Source organism: Prionailurus viverrinus, chromosome A3 (genome assembly GCF_022837055.1).
Source record: "Prionailurus viverrinus isolate Anna chromosome A3, UM_Priviv_1.0, whole genome shotgun sequence".
Lineage (NCBI taxonomy): Eukaryota > Metazoa > Chordata > Mammalia > Carnivora > Felidae > Prionailurus > Prionailurus viverrinus.
The window spans coordinates 12,122,159-12,143,496 of NC_062563.1; the positions used below are offsets into that span (position 1 = coordinate 12,122,159).

Below are 21,338 nucleotides of genomic sequence, written 5' to 3' on the forward strand. Positions count from 1 at the left end.
CATCTTAATTGGCTTCCATGTTCCTGGCACATCCTTGGGGAGTGAGTATTAAGGAGGAAATATCATTTCATTGGAAAGGTATCCAGTGAAAACCCACCATTTTTATTCATTTCAAAGCAGTGCCAGGCAGAGAGGGCACTCTCGACCTGATCCTGCTGAGATAGTGGGTGACTGTCATTTCTGACCCGACCACTCCCACCACGGGCTTGACAAGGGTAGCAGAACGGAGGTGGCCCACGAGCTCCACTGCCCCACCCTGGACACAGTGCTGGGGCCCATGCCCATCTTCAAAGACTTTCATTAGGCCAAGTGTAGCTAAAAGGCTTAGTGTGGCATTTAAATAATGCTGGCTTTATCCTTGAAAGCCAAAGTGGTGATTGTCCAATAAGAATGCACTTGTCAGGGGCGCCTGGGTGGCTCAGTCGGTTAAGCGGCCGACTTCGGCTCAGGTCATGATCTCGCGGTCCGTGAGTTCGAGCCCCGCGTCGCGCTCTGTGCTGACAGCTCAGAGCCTGGAGCCTGTTTCAGATTCTGTGTCTCCCTCTCGCTGACCCTCCCCTGTTCATGCTCTGTCTCTCTCTGTCTCAAAAAAAAAAAAAAAAAAAAAAAAAGTTACAAAAAAAAAAAAAAATAATAACCTGGAGAGGAGGCTTCTCGGTGCCATGTGTGTGTGTGACCTCAGGAATCCTGCAGAATTTACTGTGAGCAGTAGGGGAGATGCTCAAAGAACATTGACATCCGAATGAGTCATCTGGGTTCATCTCTTCTAGCCACTTAAGATTTTTTTTAAGTTTATTTATTACTTTTTTAGTGATCTCTATGCCCGATATGGGGGCTTAAACCCATGACTCTGAGATCAAGAGTCACACACTCCTCTGACTGAGTCAGCCAGGGCGTCCCCACCCACTTAGTTTTATAAATGAGGCGAGTGGTTGGGGGACCGGGCCTTTGTCATCCTTAAATATGAGTTTGCAGGTGCCATTCTACTTAGTAACTTTCACCCAGAGGGAGATTTCTTGCCTCTGTACACACGTGTGTCCGCACATGCACACAAACCTTCCCACACTTACAGCCCCAACCCCTTCATAGTCATGTGCTCAGAAAAATGTTCTCTTGTCCACATCCTTGGAAACAGGTCTGTTGCCATAGGCAAATAAAGTGAATAAAGTCATTGCCAGGGCACTGTGTAATAGATTCAGTGAGCTAGATATTCTTAACCTCTTTATCTCTGGTGGTTGTTTTTCTTTAATTTTTATGAAAAGAAAATTTTTTTAAGTTTGTTTATTTTGAGAGAGAGAGTGCACGCGCTCATGCGAGCAGGGGAGGGGCAGAGAGAGAACGAGAGAGAGAATCGCAAGCAGGCTCCACACTGTCAGCATGGAGCCTGATGCAGGGCTCGAACTCATGAACCACGAGATAATGACCTGAGCTGAAATCAAGAGTCAGACGCTTAACCGACTAAGCCACCCAGGCGCCCCTCTTTCTGTCTGGTTTTTGGGTGCTCAGTCCATGGTCTTCCTTGTGTCTACTCACCCAGCAGGTGCAAGGTCATCCTTAGGCCTGTTAACTCGTGAAAAATGCTAATTCTTTGTATTTTACAGATATTTGTTCTGATGACATCTTTCTAGTATATACACATTTCCACATTTTTCAAGCAGAGAGGGAAGTGTTTGGTCTTTTCTCAAATGGAAGGGGAAAGTGGTGGTTCTTCCTGGAATCTCTTGGTCAGCGTTTCCCAGTCCCAGCTCAACTGGATTTGGCAAGATAAGGGAGAAGGCAGATGTTTGCCCCTCCTAAACACTGGGGTAGCCATGCCGACCTGAGTGCACACTGGAAACTCCCAGGGGTGACCAGTGCCTGCACCCCTCCCCCAGAGGTTCTTACTTCATCAGTCTGGGAAATAGCCTGTGTGTTATTAGGGTTTTTACAAGCTTCGTAGATGATTCTAATGTGCAGGCGTGGCTGCCGAAGCCCTGGTGGAAAGCAAAGTTGAGTAAGCAGGCCGTCTGAATTTGTAGGTACGAGGGCTATCTGCTGTTTTCCCGTCTTATAAATGCAAAAACAGTACCTTCTTTGCCTTTCTATCTCCTTTGCTGGAAGAATATGTCCCGATTTAAAACAGATTCGACTTAAAACACAAAGCCTCGGCCAGAGAAAGTCAGCCGGCTTGCTTTCCCGCCCAGCTGCTCCCTCCCTCATTCAGCAGAGAGGAAGAGGAAGAGGAAGGGGCTCTGGCTGGCCCAGTCAGCACCGCGCGACCCTTCATCTCGGGGTTGTGAGTTCCAGCCCCACGTTGGGTGTAGAGGTCACTTAAAAATAAAGTCTTCAAAAAAAGAGAGAAAGAGGAAGAAGCTGTCATTTGGAAGCACCCGTTTCTGGGCAGCTGGAGAGGAGGACTGGGCACCCACAGTAACTACATAGTTTCACCAGGTCACGAGCAGCTAATTTCCTCAGCCTCTTCCACTTCTTTGAAAGGTTTCTACCGGTGAGAAAGCAAATTTTACTTAAATGTTTATGTAAAAAATTTAAAGTTAGAAATGAGGAAATGAAGGTTTTTGTGGGCCTTTTTTCTCCTCACGGTGTAGGGCAAGGTTACTTCTACTTAGGAGTTGTTTATTTGTGGGGGTTAAAAAAAATAGTTTACTAATACAGTAATCAGAAGGGAAGAAACGAGTGATGTTGGTTTGGTCTTGTTCGTTTCATGCTCGTTGCTCCTGGGTCCATTAGTGTTTGAAGAGAGTAGAAGGGGCTTTGTAGCATCATTAGGGTTAGAAAGTGTCTTGTCTCTTCTCCTACGTCATGGGAAGTTTTATCTTTTTCCTTCTTCTTTCCTGTTTAGGCTGTAGTTCTAAAGCTTGGTTCTGTCATTGCCCAGAATTATTATTCTCTTCTGTGTGTGTGTTTTATTACTATTATTTGCTTATGAAAATGCTATTATGTTGCCCCTGGGAATTTCTTCTCCTTCAGAGAGGCAAATGTAATTACTGTGATGCTGTTTCGAAGAAGCTTCTCCCTCTGCACATGTACATATCACAAAATACACATTTCCTAGTACACGTGAAAACTTTTCTTAAAGAGAATCGTTTATAGATTTAAACACACACACACACACATGTATATATCTACATATATATACATGATTAAGAAGTAAACTCAGGATTATCCAGAGTAATGATTAGTATTGGAGGTGCTTGACAGAGCTTTTTGAAATGTTAATACTTTCAAAAAGGATCAGTTTAGGACAGGTGTACATGTATGAGCTGAGGACTTTTGAACTCATTTCTGTTGTAAATGTGATTTTGCCTTTAGGGTTCGTGCTGGCTTTGTTCTTGGCGATGTGATGCAGGCTTGGTGTTTTTCAGGAAAGCTGCTAGTGAAAAGGACAGAAAGCATTTTGTTCCTTTCCTCCCCTATTAAGAAATTTAATTCTCTTCAAGTCACCGCTCACTGAGTTGTGTCCTGTGAGCGCTTATGGAGTACATAGCCCTGTGCCTGTATAAAAGGATTCCCTGTACTTACTCACTGTTTGATTCTTGGAAACCATCTCACAGTGTTTTTAAAAAACATATGAGTTGAAGATTGTATAATTCTCGGGTACAAAAGTGAGTTTGAGTAGGAAGTTTTAATTTCGTAGAAGCTGCATGAATCCCCGAGGATCGGTAAGAGAGATTTTAATACTCTGAAAAAATAGTACAGTGTAATGGAAAGATCACTAAGCCAGAGTTAGCCATGCACTGGCCAGGTCTCCTTGTACCAGTTGTGTAGACACGGTTTCTTTTTCTGTAAAAAAAAATAAGAAGAAGTTGGAGGGCCCCCTTCATACAGATCCCCAGGAAAGAGGCATCAACTCCACACTCCTAAAGCCTCACTAAAATGACAGTAAAGAGTGCGTGTGTGTGTGTGTGTGTGTGTGTGTGTGTGTGTGTGTGTGTGTTGAATGGCATAAACCCTGAAGAATGAGGAGAATAAGAAGGGAGACCACAGCAAAAAATTTTGGAGGTTGGAAAGCAGACAGACCAGTGATAAAGGGCTCAAAAGACCCAAGAAAACTGACTGATAATGCGGCTGCAGGGAAAGCCGATAACGACCCCAGAATCCCCCAGAAGCTCAGGAATTAGCAATATTAAGTACTTTTGCAGATAAGACTAAAAGTGGCAGCCTAGGTAAAGATAGATTGAAAGCTATTTAAAAAGCAGTCAGAAACCCAGATTCTCCCCTATCCTGGCAAAGAACTAGAGACTTGATAACCCTCAGAGGTGGTAAGACAGAGGGCCCCCAACTTGAGGGCACCTGGCTTGGCTTAGGTGCCCTATTCTCCTCCTCAGTCCCAGTGTGCCTGTGGCAGGGACTGCGCCATTCTGCCAGGAGGTTAGCAGAGTGCTCTAGGGACACCTGGCTGGCTCAGTTGGTAAGTGCGTGCAACGCTTGATCTCAGGGTTGTGAGTTCGAGCCCCATGTTGGATACAGAGGTTGCTTTAAAAAAAATCTTTATAAAAGAATAGAGTTCTCTGGGGAATCTGGACCAAGAAGAAAGCCCCTAAGGAACTGACGCTGGAGGCTTCCAAACCAGACTTCTTGCCAGAACATTCTGCAACTCAGAAGCTCAGTCCAAGCCCTGCCAGGTAGCTGGTTGGTGCCCTCTGAAATACTAGCGGATAACCAAGGGAGACTGTGTTAGGAATCAAAACGGACAAGCAGCAGCAAATCAGGAGAAAACAGGCCATGGTGGGAGAAGAAAACTCAGAACACCCATCACATACGTTCTCCAGGGTGTGGGGAAAGGGATTGCAAACATGAAAAGAAGTATATTGTAAGAAACGGACATTCAGAAGTAAAAAGGACTGTTAAAATAAAAACTAGCAGGAATGATAATTAAAAAGAAGGGTTGGGTAAAACGAGGAAACCTTTTAGGCGGCAGAAAAGTGGCAAGATGGTGACACCCGGGGGGCTCAGTCGGTTAAGCGTCCAACTCCTGATTTCAGCTCAGGTCTTGATGTCACAGGTCATGGGTTCAAGCCCTGCATCAGGCTCTGATCTGACAGGGCAGAGCCTGCTTGGAATTCTCTCTCTCCTTCTCTCTGTCCCTCCCCCACTCACACGTGCTCTTTAAGTAAATAAATAAACATTAAAGGGGGGGCGGGGCGGGGGGGTGCGCCTGGGTGGCGCAGTCGGTTAAGCGTCCGACTTCAGCTCAGGTCACGATCTCGCGGTCCGCGAGTTCCAGCCCCGCGTCGGGCTCTGGGCTGACGGCTCGGAGCCTGGAGCCTGTTTCCGATTCTGTGTCTCTCCCTCTCTCTGCCCCTCCCCCGTTCATGCTCTGTCTCTCTCTCTCTCAAAAATAAATAAACGTTAAAAAAAAAAAAATACTACTATTCCTGCCCCCAAATTCTAGAACAGGAGGACATGAATTTCTACACGGTAAAGGTCCACCAAATGGTCAACACAGCGGGTGAGAATAGACCCCAAAATAGAAATGTAACATTTCCTGACCCCAGAGGAAGTTCATCACACTCTGGGAAAGCAATTCCCGGTCACCTTTCCAGGGACCCGGAATTGGAACGGCTCCAGGTTCAGCAGGAGGCGTGGAGTCGAGCACCTGCCCAGTTGTCTGGGAGGATTGTGTCCAGCCCGGAATTCTGTAAGCCCGGCCCGCCTATGGATCAAGGGAGAGATACGAGAAACAGATGTACTTCCATTCCCCTGCTTAGGAAGCCAGACGGAGATGTGTTCCAGCGAGAAAGAGGGAGAAATCGAGCCGAGGAAAAGTGAGGTTTCACACCTGCTGAGAGGGGAGGGGAGACCCCAGGCGGCATCTGCACAGCGGGCACAGCGGGGAGCCAGTCCAGACTGGCCGGAAGGCGCAGGACCTCTTTGGGATGACAGAGTTGAGGGAGGACGTGAGGCTTGTGAATGTCTTAAGCCGGAATGTGGTGGCAAAGGGCACGGTGTCGGCTTAGTCTCGACACCACATGAAACTAAGCAGACGGGCACCTGGCGGCTCGGTTGGTTGGGTGTCCGACTCTGGCTCAGGTCATGATCTCACGGTTCATGAGTTCGAGCCCCACACTGGCCTCCGTGCTGACAGTGCCTTTGTGAGTGCGAGCCCCAAGTCCAGCTCTGTGCTGACAGTGCGGAGCCTGCTTGGGATTCTCTCTCTCTCTCTCTCTCTCTCTCTTTCTGCCCCTCCCCCACTCACTTGCTCTCTCTGTCCCTCTCTCGAAATAAATAAACTTAAAAAAAAAAAAAAAACAACTAAGCAAACAGAAACAGTCCAGGAAAAAATTATGCAGGAAAAGAAAAGGAATCCTAACCTTCCACATTTCTCAGCTACAAATAGTATCTGAGGAATAAATCCTTCCGTGTAAATACTAAGGATTTTGTGAACCACAGTGATCATATATGTTGGGCGATGGGAGGGTGAAAGAGTGTGTGTGTCGTGGGGGCAGGGAGGGAAGAGAGCAAAACCCAGAGACCTAAAACAGAAGCTCCTGGAACAGCTGTCAGTGGAAGTGAATACCACAGTAGTTGTCTGAAAGAAGTGAAAATAGTTCCTGTAGAGAATAAGACATGGGAGGGGGACACTGTTTCATTTCTTTTTGTTTGTTTGTTTGTTTTTAAATTATGTTCTAGAATTCTTTGGACACTGAGGTGCACATAAAACTGTAGTGACAATAAGAATAGAAACACCGGTTGGCAGAAGATCGTCTGTTAACCTGTTTATTGACGTGTTCACATTTTTAGCTGCGGTAAACAGCTAGCCCAGAGTCCCAATTCTGCAAAACAAGAAAATGCTGTCTAAGAAAAATACTTCTCTGGTAGGCCTCTGAGAATTGCAGAATTGAGGACATGTGCCTTTTTTTCTTACCTCTCTAGATTATCCTCTTGACTTGAACCACAGCGAAACCTTCCTACAAACCACAACATTTCTTCCCGAAGACTTCACCTACTTTGCAAACCATACCTGCCCTGAGAGGCTCCCTTCCATGAGTGAGTAGAGCCACCCTGGCTTTGCAGACTGACGGGTCTTTTTATCTGATTAAAATAAGAATGAGAGGTTTTTTTTTTCCCCCTAATGTTTTATTTTTGAGAGAGTGCAAGTGGGGGAGGGGCAGAGAGAGGGGGCTGCAGAGGATTGGACGATGTGGGGCGTGAACTCACGAACCGAGAGATCATGACCTGAGCAGAAGATGGACGTTTTGAGTTTGGGCATGATCACTTGGGGTCACCGATCGGTGGTGGGGCCGTGCGTGGGTGCTCGCCTCGGGAGCCCTCAGAGAGACTTCAAGCACAGCCACTTTCCTCCTTCCTCTTTGAGACGTTCAGCTGCCATTCACTCAGTCTCAATTTCTTTCCACTCCATTGGCAGAGCCAAAGCTCTAAAGTCTTAACTTCTTGACTTACTGCTTTGCCCAGTAATAGTGATGAAGTGAAATACAGGGGGTTGCAAAGCAGAGGAAGGGCCTCCCAGCACTGTGAAAGACGGCAGTCAGCTGAAAAAGCATTGAACCTCCCTAGAGAGTGAAACCCTGGACATGGGGGGAGACTTCTGTCATTTTCTGGCCTCTTAATTCTTTTTCTTCCCCCCCACCCCTTTCTCTGTCCAGAGGGCCCAATAGACATAAACATGAGTGAAATCGCAATGGACGACATCCATGAAATCTTCTCCAAAGACCCAGCCATCAAGCTCGGAGGTCACTGGAAGCCTTCGGATTGCATGCCTCGATGGAAGGTAGGCTGTGAAGTCAGACCAGGTACTAGGAGGCCCACCTGGACTTGGCCATCATCCCAGGTTGCCGTGGGATTCACGGACCGTGATAATCTGTGCTTTGCACCCTACTGCCCGATGCAAAGTATCTGCAGTTCATGGAAACGCTTTGGAGGCGTGGGTTTCCCTAAGGACAGGCTACAGCCCCGGAAGTGTGTGTCGTCCGCATGGCTGAGCGGGACCCTTTGGTCTTCTTTATAGGCGTCTTGGCTAAGCAAGGAGGAGGGTTGGTAGGTCTCTTGCGCCATGTTAGCAAAAGCCATCTTCACAAATCCGGGGCTGCATGTGCCTCATTTGGCATCGTTACTCTGAGCTTAGTGCGACCAAGAGCGGAGTTCTGCAGCCTGACACTGAGAATTTCTGGTTGTTTCTCTGCATGACTGTAGTTAGGAGGCATCCGTGTGTGGATCTGGCTCATGACACCGGCCTAAGTCCAGTGTTTCAACAAGTATTTGTTCAAGTGCTGTTTCTGTGCCGGTCCTGCAAGGAACAAGGCAGATCTGGAATAGATGGGCATTTCCAGCCCATCACTGGGCGTATGACCAGCATTAAGAGATGAGATAGATGTATATCTATCTATCTCAGAGTGCGCTGCACGCTCTAAGAGGAAGTACTGTTTTGTGGAGCGTGTTTTAGTTGTATGCCTCTGTATCCATGGACGTGTTTGTGGGACGGGTCTTGGTGGAGGATGAACGTCTTCCTCTGGGTTGTGGCCTAGAAAGAACTCACTCAGCAGGTGCACTATGTACACAGCATGGTGTGTGTGAGGACAGAGTCCCCTCACTTCCGAGGGTCCACCTGCCAACATAGCCGCTCCTTCAGCAGAGGCTGCGGACAAGGCAGCCTTCCAGAATAGCCCAAGAGCCGGTCCCCCGATTCTGCAGCAGCCTCGTGCCACAGAGCAGAAGTCGGGGGGACTCACGGGGCGGCTTCTCTCGTGTGACCCTCTCCAGGTGGCGATCCTCATCCCTTTCCGGAACCGCCACGAGCACCTCCCAGTCCTGCTCAGACACCTGATTCCCATGCTCCAGCGCCAGCGCCTGTGGTTTGCGTTTTATGTGGTTGAACAGGCGAGTGGCCCTTCCTTCCCTCTTCTCTCTGTTCCGAGGCAGCAGTTCAGAGTCCACCTTTGGAGTGCAGAGCCAGGGAAACGGAAATCTGACGATCGAGCCACCCAGAGGTGAAAGGGAGGGCAGAGAGAGCAGTTTGGGTTTGAGGTGTTACCCGAGACGGGCAGACCCGAGTCCAGGGTGGACCTGTGTGTGCCCTTCGACAAAGGCTCCTTGTTGGGGGTTGAGTCAGAGCTGCCTTGGGTGGTGTCTTCAGTCTCCAGACCCAGGAAACTCCCCTTAAGATAAGGATAAGGAGCCGTGAGTAGAAGTGGCTGTATTGTTCTTTCCTCCCTTTATGGGGCTTCCAAATGCTGTTAAGGGTCGAATGCCTGCCTTTAGGACAGTCTTGGGAGAGAGTCACCACCCCTCTTATTTCTAAGGAGATCGGGGTGAGATGTCAAGTGGCTTGTGAGGCAGTGATGAGCGTGCTGGCCCGGCCCCCAGGGGTCCCTCCCCGTCGGGTTCAGTCAGCGCTCCTTTAGGCAGGGCTGGGACAGCAAAGAGTTCGCTCCGGGAGCAAAAGAAAAATAAAGTTCTGCTTCTTTTAGGTCGGCACCCAGCCTTTTAATCGAGCCATGCTTTTCAACGTCGGCTTTCAAGAAGCAATGAAGGATCTGGACTGGGACTGTCTTATTTTTCATGATGTGGATCACATTCCAGAAAGCGATCGGAACTACTATGGATGCGGGCAGATGCCGAGACACTTCGCAACCAAGCTGGACAAGTATATGTACCTGTGAGTATCACGTCCCCGGGAAGAGGTCCAATCTGAAAGGATGCCGAGAGATGCAAAGGTGGCCAAAGCCAGTTAGCTCCACCCAGCGCGCATCGGCTGGCGAAGGGGTGAACAAAATGGAGCACGGCCACAGCACGGTACGCTGTTAGGCAGCAAACAGGAAGGGAGTCCTGACACGCTGGCCGGTGGGTGAACCCTGAAAGCATTGGTGCGAGGCAGGAGCTACTCACCAGAGGCCAGGTGTCGGCCTGATCGCATTTCCGTGACTTGCCCAGAATTCGGCAAAGCCGCAGACACAGAAAGGACAGTGATGGTTAGGGTGGAGGGGAGGAGGGGGAACGGAGAGTGGCCACTGATGGGTACAAGGCTTCTTTTTTGGGGCGATGAAAGGTGTTAGAATGGATTGGGGCCGTGGTGGCACGACTCCGTGAATATCCCAAAAACGACGAAGTTGTGTACTTTAAATGCGTGAATTGTATGGAACGCCAGTTATGTGTCAATAAAGCTGTTACGAAAAAGACAATTAGAGAAGGATGCAGTTAGCTACGGAGGGCGACGTGCCTCAGCACAGGGAAACGGTTGCAGATGGGTCAGGACAGCAGTGCGGGGAGCGCTGTTTCACGTTGTGCGGTTCTCCGGTGAGATGGCAGCCAGTCCTGGGGACAAACCACCCCTGGACGCACAGATGACTGAAGCTGTACGTCCCCTTCCAGGCTTCCTTACACCGAGTTCTTTGGTGGAGTGAGCGGCTTAACGGTGGAGCAGTTCCGGAAGATCAATGGCTTCCCAAACGCTTTCTGGGGTTGGGGCGGAGAAGATGATGACTTGTGGAACAGGTACCCCCTTTTCCAGTTTCCGGTGCCTTCTAGAAACACTGCCTTAGGCTCCCCCAGTCAGGCGCCACGCAGGAGGGTTAGGGTGCAAGCCACGGAGGTAATGTGAAGTGTTCTAGCAGCCACGTGTAAAAAGGCTAAAAAAGAAAAAGACGGGAAATTAATTTCACCGTATTTTATTAATAAAACATGTTAACAGTGTATTTATCGTAATATATCAAAAATGATATCCGTCCAACACACAGTCAGTATAAAATGTTGACAAGATCCTCCACATTCATCTTTTTTTCCCCTTCTATCTTTGAAATCTGGTATTTATTTTACACTCCTAGCACATTTCACTGAAACCTCCCCAAACCAGAGGTCACGTATTAGTGATGTGTACACGCATTTATCCGTACCATCAGATAAGGCTTGTGTTGTACAAGTTTGGGTGAACGATGCTGTATTTGAGTAGCGTCAACCAGTCTTTTTACAGAGTGAGTGAATAGTAACCTAGTAAGGAACAAATAAGCAAAAGAATTTCTACCTTGTATCTGTTTACTTTCTAAATTGGCTTTAAAAAAGAAAGCTACGTGTTGCTTTTTAATTACAGAGTAATACTTGCCGGCAAAAAATTCACATAATACAAAGGTGCATAAACCAGAGCGTAATTCTTAATCCCCCACCGCTATCCTATTTCATTCCTAGGAAGTAGCGATTTCGAACAGGCTGTTTCTGACCCCACTTTTTTCTGTTCCTACGTAAATAACCCAGGCCCATCCCTTCTCCAACCACGCTAATACAGAGAGAGCCACTTCCTTAATTTTAACAACGGCATGGTATTCCTTTACGTGGATACACGAGAATTTATTTTAATCCTCTCCTGTCGATGAACATTGTTGTTCGCAGTTTTGAATATCCTTGTTCACGTGTGCAGATATTTCTGTAGCTTAAATTCCTTCTTGTGGAACGGCAGAGTCAAGTAAGTTGCTCTTTTGAATTTGGATAGTAATCGCCAGGATTTTCTTCCAGAAGAGATTGCAGAAAGAGTCCAAGCCATGGTGCATCACCGTTCCATCACGGCCAACATTGGCTATAAACAACCTTTTACATTTTGCTACATTTCGGCCCTTCAGCAGCCGCGTGTGGCCCGGGGCTGCTATACCGGATAGGGGAGCTCCAGACAATTCTTTCTCAGTCTGAGAGATAAAAATGGCATCTCATCCTTTTAATTAATTTGGGTTTCTTAGGAACCCGGTGAGGATGAACGGCTTTGCCACAAACCTACTGTTTGACTGGTCCTTGAGTCCAGTCAAACTCCAAATCAGGACATCTGTCAATTCTCCGCTGGCACTGTCCCCAGGTCAGCAGGAACCCCCTTGGGTGCAGGATCTGGGTCTGGTTTCCCCCCAGTGTGCTGCCCAATTCCAGGCACACAGTAGGCATCCTATATGTATTTATCAACTCAGAGTAAGAACACACTTTCCTGTATCAAAAGGAGAGTGTAATTTGGAGTCAAGAGGAGGATGTTGAAATAATATTCTCCCGCAGTGTTGACATATGAAGACAACCGTAAATTTTACATAGCTCTCCAAAGTCTGCCTCCGTGTGTTCATAGTTTCTTACAGTCCCATCAAGTTTCCAGTAAACCCAGCTTGCAAAATCCTATCTTTTTCATACTAAGGATAAATAACCGAATACCTCCTTAAATGCTGCTGTCCCCATAGTGTTGTGAAGTTTTACATCTAGATCAGAGGATGTCCTACAAATGAGTTCACCTCCGTGGTGATGGGGGAGTTGGGCAGAGTAATTAAGTTCACAACCAGGAAAGCACAGTGCAACTCTGACTTTCCTGACTTGTGTTATAGCAGGTGGTGGAAAGGAAAAGTGTTTTGTCCACCAGTGAGAAAAATATTTTTGATAGGATCCGAATAAGTCGGCCGAGAGGGCGTGTGCACTCACCCCCTGGGGGACGCTCACCGATGTACCTGTCCCTGGGGACCTGGCGGCACACCTCACTCTCGAGAGTTTTGTTTCTTTTCTTTCTCAGAACTTTTTTTGTATTGTAGATCTCTTGTCTGCAACCATGCACTTGCCCAGAGGGTAAGCAATTGAATATTTAGGTGCAGAAGTTCTGTTGTTCGCCTTGGGATTTCTCAGCCTCGGCATAGATGTGGACACCTGCACTGCTAGATCGTTTGGTCTAAAAGCCCATTCTCTTTGTCTCGGACAGAGTACAGAACGCAGGCTACTCCGTGAGCCGGCCAGAAGGCGACACCGGGAAATACAAATCTATTCCTCATCACCATCGAGGAGAAGTCCAGTTTCTTGGAAGGTTGGTGCAATGTGTTTATCCTTCTCACAAATACCCTCTGTACTTTGCATTTGCAGATGTCCCAGAGCATGTGGCAACCCCTTGTCTTCCTCCCCACCTCCTCTCTAAGGTCCGGTTCTGGTGGCTGTTGAATAGTTCCTGGAGAGATGTTCATTTACCCGTGAGGCAGGCGCTTGTGTGAAATCAGATTATCGGTGCAAAACTTGATCATAGATCTTTTAAGGAAATCGGTCACTTGGCGGCTTAAGCTTCATGGTCTCTTCTGTAGTCTTCAGGGAGTTGGAGAAAAATCCACTCCTGTTGAAGGTCTCTGTGTAACCTACACCCACACCACAAAGCAGACTGGCGCCCGTCCTGCGAGCTCTGGTTCCGGAAGGGTGGCCCCTGAAATTCCGTTTGTACTTGCTTTCTTACCACCTTTGCTTCTGATAAGGAGCTTCCATACTGGACCGATTGGGGCATATAGATGGAGGGACATCTCTGCCTTCCCAGGAGTAGCTTTTTGTCTCGTTAACTGGGAGGAGGCCTGTTCTCCAGACCATCAGTTCTGACTGCATGCATTCTGTTGTCATGGGAGTAGGAAGGCACCGAATGCCGACCCTGACCTTCTCATCTGATGGATTTTTAGTATCTTACCTGCCACTCCCCTGCCCCCTGCCCTTACCTTCGGCAAGTCACTTAACATCATGAGCCCTGGCTTCTTCATTTGCTACGGGGCAGGTACGTTAACTGAAATGATGTCATAAGGAAAGCACCTGGCGTGAAGTAGGAGGTGTTTCCCATGATAACATCTGGCCTGGAGCGGCTGCACGGGTGGGCCAGTCACCCGCCAGGGGACGCAGCGTTGCTGCCCTGAGTTGTGTCCCCTCCCGTGTCTGCCCCGCCCCATCCCCTGCCAGGAGGACGTGAGCCCCTCACTCGGAGCCACCCCTCTGTTCTCTGCTTCAACAGGTATGCTCTGCTGAGGAAGTCCAAAGAACGGCAAGGGCTGGACGGCCTCAACAACTTGAACTACTTTGCAAACATCACATACGACGCCTTGTATAAAAACATTACTGTCAACCTGACACCCGAGCTGGCTCAGGTGAGCGAGTACTGAGAGGCGGAGAGGATGCATGTGCTTTACCCGCCGCCACCCAGAAGGCAGCCTGGTGTGATGTCTGGGGGCTCCACACAGGAAGAGAGTAGAAATACAGTGTCTGATGAAGGATCACAGGGTTCGAGGGGGGAAGAAAAATGTGAACAGTGTCCACGCACAAAACGCCTTCACTGTGGCTTGGGAACTCCCTTCATGAGGACTGGCTTTCTATTTTCACAAGACGACGTCTGTCCTGCTGCTCTGCTCCCCCGGTCTCCTGCCCCAGCGTCCAGTCTCAGCCAGGATCTCTACACCCGGAACCGAGATCCACCACGGTCCCACCGCCGAGCCCGTTCCTCCGAATGGCCTTTGGAGCAAAGAGGCAGCCCCACCCCCAGGGCAGCGCAAATGAAACTCCACCCACCATTCTTCTCCATCTCTGGTGTTCTCTTCGGTTTCATTTTTTTAAAGGAAAAAAATAGATAAATAAATTACCTGCTTTGGGTGGGGATTGAGGGTGGGGGGCAGGGATTGGGGAAGATAAATAGACATATAACAATCACTTCTTGAAGAAGTATAATTGTAAATAAGCCATGTAAAATGCCTTTTTTAAATTTAATTTTATAGCTGGCTCCAATTCGAACCGAGGATTTCTACATTAGCTCACTTATTTGGTTGGCAAATGCAGGAACTCCGTTAAAAACGCAGGGGAAGTGGAAGAATGTCCCCTCCCAAATTGCTGTCACTTTGGAAGGGAGAGGATGCAGGGCATGTCACCTACAGAACGAGCCGGTCCAGTCTGTCACTGGTCGCTAACTCCTGCCCCCTCCCATCCTCCTCTTCCGAAAGTCTTTGCTCTTGACTTTTGCTGTGGACGCGCTCTCCCGAGTTGGGCACGCACGCCCTCATCCAGCCACCTGCTAGACAGGAGCCCTCGGGGGCCTCCCTGTGCACACGCCCCTGGATTTCTGGACTCTAGTGTTTATCCTTTCATCACTGAGAGAGGTGGGGGTGGGGTGGGGTGGAGGGGTTTTCTGCCTCTTTTCTCCTCTTTTTTTTTTTCTTTGTTTTTGTTTTTTTGTTTTTGCTCTTGTGGAACTTGGCCACAATTCCTGAAATCTGTGCCTAAATTACTAACTAGCTTCAGTGATTCCTCTGAATATTTCCCTGTTTGGGTTTCTGGAAAGATTGTTTGTCAACATTATGAACCTAGTACATAGAAATAATGAGCGATGGAATGAAGAATTCAGCTGGGGAGCAGGTGACACTTGTGTGCCGTGGGTTAGCTAGGGTCCTGGTTAGCCCCGATCAGAGCTTTGCAAAGCAGACTAATAAAGCTCCAGGATGCAAGGACCCAAGCCCATGCGCTGTGTTCACACCCCATGCACTTCTTGAAGTTAGATTCCAAATTGCCCTCGAAGTTGTGCCTCTCTGTTTTTCCCTGAGCCAAATCCCTCAAGTTATAGTTCCTGTTGGCTTCTGCAGGACGCCGACAAATGCCAGTCTTTTTCCTCTCCTTTTCCATAAAACATATTTATATATCGTGATTAGGAGTACTTCCTGAAAAGTACTTCATATTTTTTTTAATTGCCTTGTTTGCCTTCAACTTCCTTAATTTTCATGGTTTACATGAATGTGTGTGTAGGGGGTATATTTGTGTATTCGCGTGCGGGTTGGGGGTTTTCTCCGTTGCATGTGTTGGTTCCATGGACTTATGACCCCCACAAGCTGTGGGAGTGATTGGCCGGGCCTTGTTCTTTGTTCTTGCTTTTTTGTTCTTTTGAAGAATAGAATGGTATATATAGAAAATAGCATTACAAAGCTCTTATCAGCTCATATGAGAAGGCAGGTTGTTGCCCTTGAAAATGCTGGTAAGTTGTAGCCTAGGTTTTAAAAGAATGTTGAGCATCTCATGCTTTGAAAGACCTTCACGGGGGAACATTACACCCAGGAGCTCACTTGGTTTTCCTTTTTGAAGTCTGGTGCATAGAGCAATAAAGATTTCTCCGCCCTCCCCTCCCCCCAGGCCTGTGTGCTGGCCTTGACGCTTCTGGTCCTTCTCCTGTCCTCCTTCGTCACTGAAGGCCGTGAGCCGCTTTCAGTGGGACACAACTATATGATGTCATTTGGAAGAATTTGCTGGGATACACCGATCCTTGGTTAAGGATGATGTGCGTGTACCCAGCAGTGTCGTAAAATGGTCTCGGTCGAAGCTTTTCATGAACATCTTTGCCACCGAGAACAAAATGTTGGCAAGAGGTGAAACACCTGATTTTAAAAAGAAAATGCTGATTTGAGGACAAGAGGAAAGGTCTCTTTTCACTGCTTGAAGTAAGGTCACTGAAACTATCTTTGCGATCACATGTGAGTTTGTTCTCTTAGTGTGAAATCGCGTGAAATCGCTTTACCGCGTGCTGCTGAGTCATTTACCCACCAAGTTGGGAGTGTCGTGCGGGAATATAAAAGGCAAAATATACGACCAGGCCCGTGAGCTGTTAATGGTGTAAGAGTCTCATGTTAAAAAAAAGAAAAAAAAAAAAAAAGAACAATAAGAACCAAATGTGACCTTGTGGGTATTTTGGCAGCTGAAATTCTTTAAGGCTACTGATGGGCGACCCCTTAAATCAGTCTCGTCTTTGATTGCTGCGTGCAGGGAAAGGTTTCTCGTTTCACGCGGTTTTTCTGGGGGGGAGGAGTTATTGCAAAAATATTTCTTTTGACATTACAGGGACTGTTTTGTTGCAGCTCCTTTACCACAGACATTAATAGCTGAGCAACAGCCACATGTACTGATTGTGTCCACTCACCATTGACGATGGCATTGAACGTAGCTAGCTAGCATCCTTCCATCACTACATTTTTTTTTTTTTTTGAGCTTGCTCTTATGTTTTAAGAGGTGCCAGGGGTACATTTTTGCACTGAAATCTAAAGATGTTTTAAAAACACTTTTCACAAAAATAGTCCTTTGTCATTACATTATTTACTCATGTGTTTGTACATTTTTGTATGTTAATTTATGAATGATTTTTTCAGTAAAAAATACATATTCAAGAACCAAACCTTGGTGGTCATCTGTCTTTACCTAGAACCGTTTGGCTCCTCGGGGGCCTTTCGTCTCCTTTCCTCATGGGAGCTCAGCTCCTGTGTGCTCCTTCAAGCAGCTTGACTTCCACACGCTGCCCCGCCGACCTCTGGGTACTCCCGAGAGAAAACCTGCCCGCCCGACCCCCGAGACCAGACCAGTGAGTGAGAAACTCAGCCGTTGGAGCAAAAGCACCGAACCCCACTGTGCTGCCCAGGCATCCTCCCACAATGTCTTTCCAGAATTGGCCCAGGTGATGCCCATCGAGTCGAGCAAGACACCTGGGCACGGAGAGGATGAAAGTTGATGGAGTCCAAATCGAAGGTCCTCTGGGGCCAGTCCTGCCTGGTTCCGCTTGGAGATTGTAATCATAGCTTCTATTTGTTGAGTGTTTACCACTCACTGATCTTTATGGAGTATAAAGTTCCGTGCCCAGGTGCTAGGAATACAATGATTAGCAAAAAGGACAGGGTCAGTGGCCTCCTAAAGCTTACTGTCCTCTTGCCTCACACGCCCCCCCCACCCCCCCCATGGAGGGTATGATTGAAATGAGTGAAATTAAAAACCACACGAGTGTTACAAAGGACGTGAGCACAGGTGTGGAAGGCGTTCCCGAGGGGATGTTGATGAGCTGAGAGGAGACAAGTGGGGTCACCCAGTAAACTGCAGGAACAGAAAAGCATCAGGCTGGTGCAGACGGTAAAGGGCTGCCCTGGGGACTGCTAGGCTGGAAGGTGGATGAAGCCAGAATGCCTTTCGGGGCCTCGAGGTAAGGAGATTGGGTTTTATCCTTAGAGCAATGGCCTCAAGGGTTCCCAGCAGATAGAGCTGTGTGTGATGTCATTAGTTTTATTTTATCTTGTTTCTTTAAAGTTTGAGAGCGAGAGAAAGCATGAGCGGGGGAGGGGCAGGGAGAGAGGAAAGAGTGAGAATCTCCAGCGGGCTCCGTGCTGCCAGTGTGGAGCTCGAGGCCGGGCTGGACCTCAAGAACCATGAGATCATGCCCTGGGCTGAAGCCAGATGCTTAACTGAGCTGCCCAGGCATCCCTCAGTAGTAATTGTGTTAGATGGTTCTGGCTGCAGGGAAAATGGGTGCTGTAGAGAAGCAAAGGAGAAGGAGGGGGTTCGGGTAAGTGCACACAGTCACGCGGGGACAGTATGGAGGAGAGGGGCTGGGGGGCAGCTGGGGCAACGTGACCTGGCCTCCGGCGTCCCCACTTGGGTAGACGGCAAGGCCATTCCCTGGGGCGAGGGCACTGGAACTGGACCAGGTTCACGGGAAAGACCACAAGATCAGTTGTGAGCATGTTGAGTTCGGGGGGGTTTTGAGACCCCCCAGGCCGAAATGGCCAACAAGCAGTTGTATGTGTTCCAGCCTGGGGACTGCAAAGCGCAGTGGGGACCAGGATGGATCAGGAGTCTCCCGTGTGGGAGTTGAGTGCGGGTCTAGGAGTGGAGCCCGCTGGTTCGGTGCTGAGTCGAGCAGGAGCGGGCCCAAGCGTCGAAGAGCTCCATTTATACCGGTTGAGAAGAAGAAGGTGAGCGAGCGGGGCAGACAGGCTGGTTGGAGGAGCCAGCAGCGGGCTGGATGGGAAGGTCAAGGCAAGAGATGTATGAGGGCGAGTGGTCAACAGAGACCTGATGCACGATGAGGCCTGAAACTCATGGGGAGCAAGGAGGAGGCCGGCGATGGCCGTCCCGCAGCGGGTGGGCCGAGAAAGGCGAGGCGGCAGTGGGTGCAGGCGTCTCTCGGATCCCATGTGAAGGGGTGAAAAGAGAAGGCTGGTAGCTGAGGGAAGCGTGTGACGCTCGAGGAGGGTTTTATTTTGGTTTTCCAACAAGAGAAACCTGAGTATGTTTTCGAACCGCAGGGAGACGCCGACCGGAGAAAGAGAGCTGAGTATCCGAGGCACAAGGGCTAATTTAGCAGGAATGTACCTGGGCTGCTGGGGGGGGGAGGGGGGAGACTCAACAAAACCCAAGAGGAATTAGGACCCCTTCCTAGTCTTTTCTACGTGGCAGACACCAACACCCTGTGAAGATCCTTACAGCTGTTCAAAAAAAAAAGGTTCCTTTTCAGTGAGTCACCAGAATTGGAATTAGGCAGAGTTGATTCCTGGTGACTACACTTCCTCCCCACTCGTGATTTTTTTTTAATTTGGGGGAAGTACAGTCCTAAAAATGGTAGTTCCCATTTATTGATGCTTGTCCTGTGCCAGGGGCTGTGCTAATGCAGCACATTGTACACAATTAGTCCTCAGCCCTGTAGGGGAGACTGTCCCTCTTTCTAGAGCAAGGTTTCTCAACCCCCGGCTCTTAACATTTGGGGCGGGATCCTTCTTTGTACAGGGAACGGTGTGGGGGGTGGCCGTGGCTGTGCTCTGTGCACTGCAGAGAATTTAGCTGCACCCTTGGCCTCTACCCTCTACCGGCCAGTAGCAGCACCCCGTCCTCCCCAGTTGTGACAACCAAAATTGTCACCAGACATTGCCAAATGACCCTGGGGAGAGCAAAATCCCTTGGCTGTCCTAGTGCTGGGGAACAGAAGAACCAAAGCCACTGCTCACTTGAGGTCCCAAAACTAGCACCCGAAGACAGCCGGGATTTGAACACGGGGTCATTTTTGCCCCAAGGTAAATGCTCTGAACCCCTATGCTACTTCTGGTCCGACTTCTTTTTTGTATATGTGCTCTTAATAGCTTTTGTTTAAGACACGGTTCGTATATATATTTTTTTAATTTTTTAATGTTTTTAAATTTATTTTTGAGAGAGAGAGAGTGCAAGCAGGGAAGAGGCAGAGAGAGAGGGAGACACAGAATCAGAGGCAGGCTCCAGGCTCCAGGCTCCAGGCTCCGAGCTGTCAGCACAGAGCCCGATGTGGGGCTTGAACCCATGAACCGTGAGATCATGACCTGAGCTAAAGTCCGACGCTTAGCCGACTGAGCCACCCAGGCGCCCCTAAATATTTTTATTAATAAAAGTAATACATGAGTATGTGCTCACTGAAAAAGTATTAAATCTCTCCCCCTTGAATGGTAGCAGTTTGGCTGGTGTCTATATTGATGCCTGTCTGCCTACACGTATGTATGGGGAGGTAAAGACATGTATGCTTAGAAAAACAACATAAATTGTCTTGTAATAACTTTTGTTTTTTTATCCTCCTACTATTTTTTTAATGTTTATTTTTTAAACAGAGCGCAAGTGGGGGAGGGGCAGAGAGAGAGGGAGACACAGAATCCGAAGCAGGCTCCAGGCTTGGAGCCATCAGCCCAGAGCCCGGTGCGGGGCTTGAACTCACCAACCGTGAGATCGTGATCTGAACCGAAGTTGGACGCTCAACCGACTGAGCCACCCAGGCGCCCTCCATTTTTTTTTTTTTTATGTTTATTTTGAGAGGGAGAGAGAAATAGAGTGCAAGCAGGGGAGGGGCAGAGAGAGAGGCAGACACAGAATCCGAAGCAGGCTGCAGGCTCTGAGCCATCAGTACAGAGCCCGATGCGGGGCTCTAACCCACGAACTGTGACATCATGACATGGGCCGAAGTCGGATGCTTAACCGACTGAGCCAGCCAGGCGCCCCTTAAGTGGTACATTTTTAAAAAATCTATTTTGCCTCAACGCTGGTTTTGGTCATTGGTTCGGGCAGACACCACAGAAGTCATGTCTCTCATTGCCCTAAATCTCCAGTAGCTCTCTCTTCAGCCACGTGCCAGGATCAAAGAAGCTACAGTTCGATGTTCTAATGGGCACGTCCTTCCTGTGGTGTGACCTTTCTTCCCCCGTCAGCCTGGATTTTCCGTGTTTCTGTGTAACCTGTCACTCTTCTCTGCCACTCCCTTTTCCCTTGCGTTGCCCGAGCCTCAATTGTCTTTCTTCTCTTGCCAGGTGGTTCAGTTTCCTTCCACGGTACCGCTATTGCGTGTTACGCGGTGATGAACCAGCCAGTGCACATCGTTGGGTTTATTTTCCCTGGACTCCTTCCTTGTTCTGTGATCCCTCCTTCGCCGCTCACTTTTCTGTATATTTTTAGCCTAACTCAGGGGTTAGCAAACTATGGCCAGCCGGCTGCCTGTCTTTGTGAATAAACTTTTGACTGAAACACAGCCGTGCCCGTCTGTTTACGAGTTGTCCGTGGCTACCTCAAGGGAGGGCGGCAGAACAGAGCAGTTGTGACAGACTACGTATGGCCCCCATACCTAAAATAGTCACTATTGGGGCGCCTGGGTGGCTCTATCGGTTAAGTGTCTGACTTCACTCAGGTCGCGATCTTGCTGTTCGTGGGTTCAAGCCCTGCATCGGGCTCCCTGCTGTCAGCACGGAGCCCACTTCAGATCCTCTGTCCCCTTCTCTCTCTCTTTGCTCCTCTCCCACTTTTTCCCTCTGCAAAAATAAACAAACGTTTAAACATAAAATGTT

At 48.6% G+C, this 21,338-nt stretch overlaps 1 protein-coding gene across 3 annotated transcripts in view; it reads left to right on the plus strand.

Annotated features, from left to right (window-relative positions):
* B4GALT5 (beta-1,4-galactosyltransferase 5) overlaps window positions 1–14,345 on the plus strand; it is a 73,094-nt gene extending 58,749 nt beyond the window's left edge. For 2 of the 3 annotated variants that reach the window (XM_047853315.1, XM_047853317.1), the window contains exons 3-8: window positions 6,874–6,987; window positions 7,605–7,729; window positions 8,719–8,835; window positions 9,426–9,613; window positions 10,327–10,449; window positions 12,662–13,708. In XM_047853315.1, coding sequence (XP_047709271.1) covers window positions 6,874–6,987; window positions 7,605–7,729; window positions 8,719–8,835; window positions 9,426–9,613; window positions 10,327–10,449; window positions 12,662–12,944 — 950 coding nt within the window. In that variant the 3' untranslated portion in view covers window positions 12,945–13,708. The other variant, XM_047853316.1, reaches the window with a different exon arrangement.
* Window positions 14,346–21,338: the final 6,993 nt, after the last annotated feature.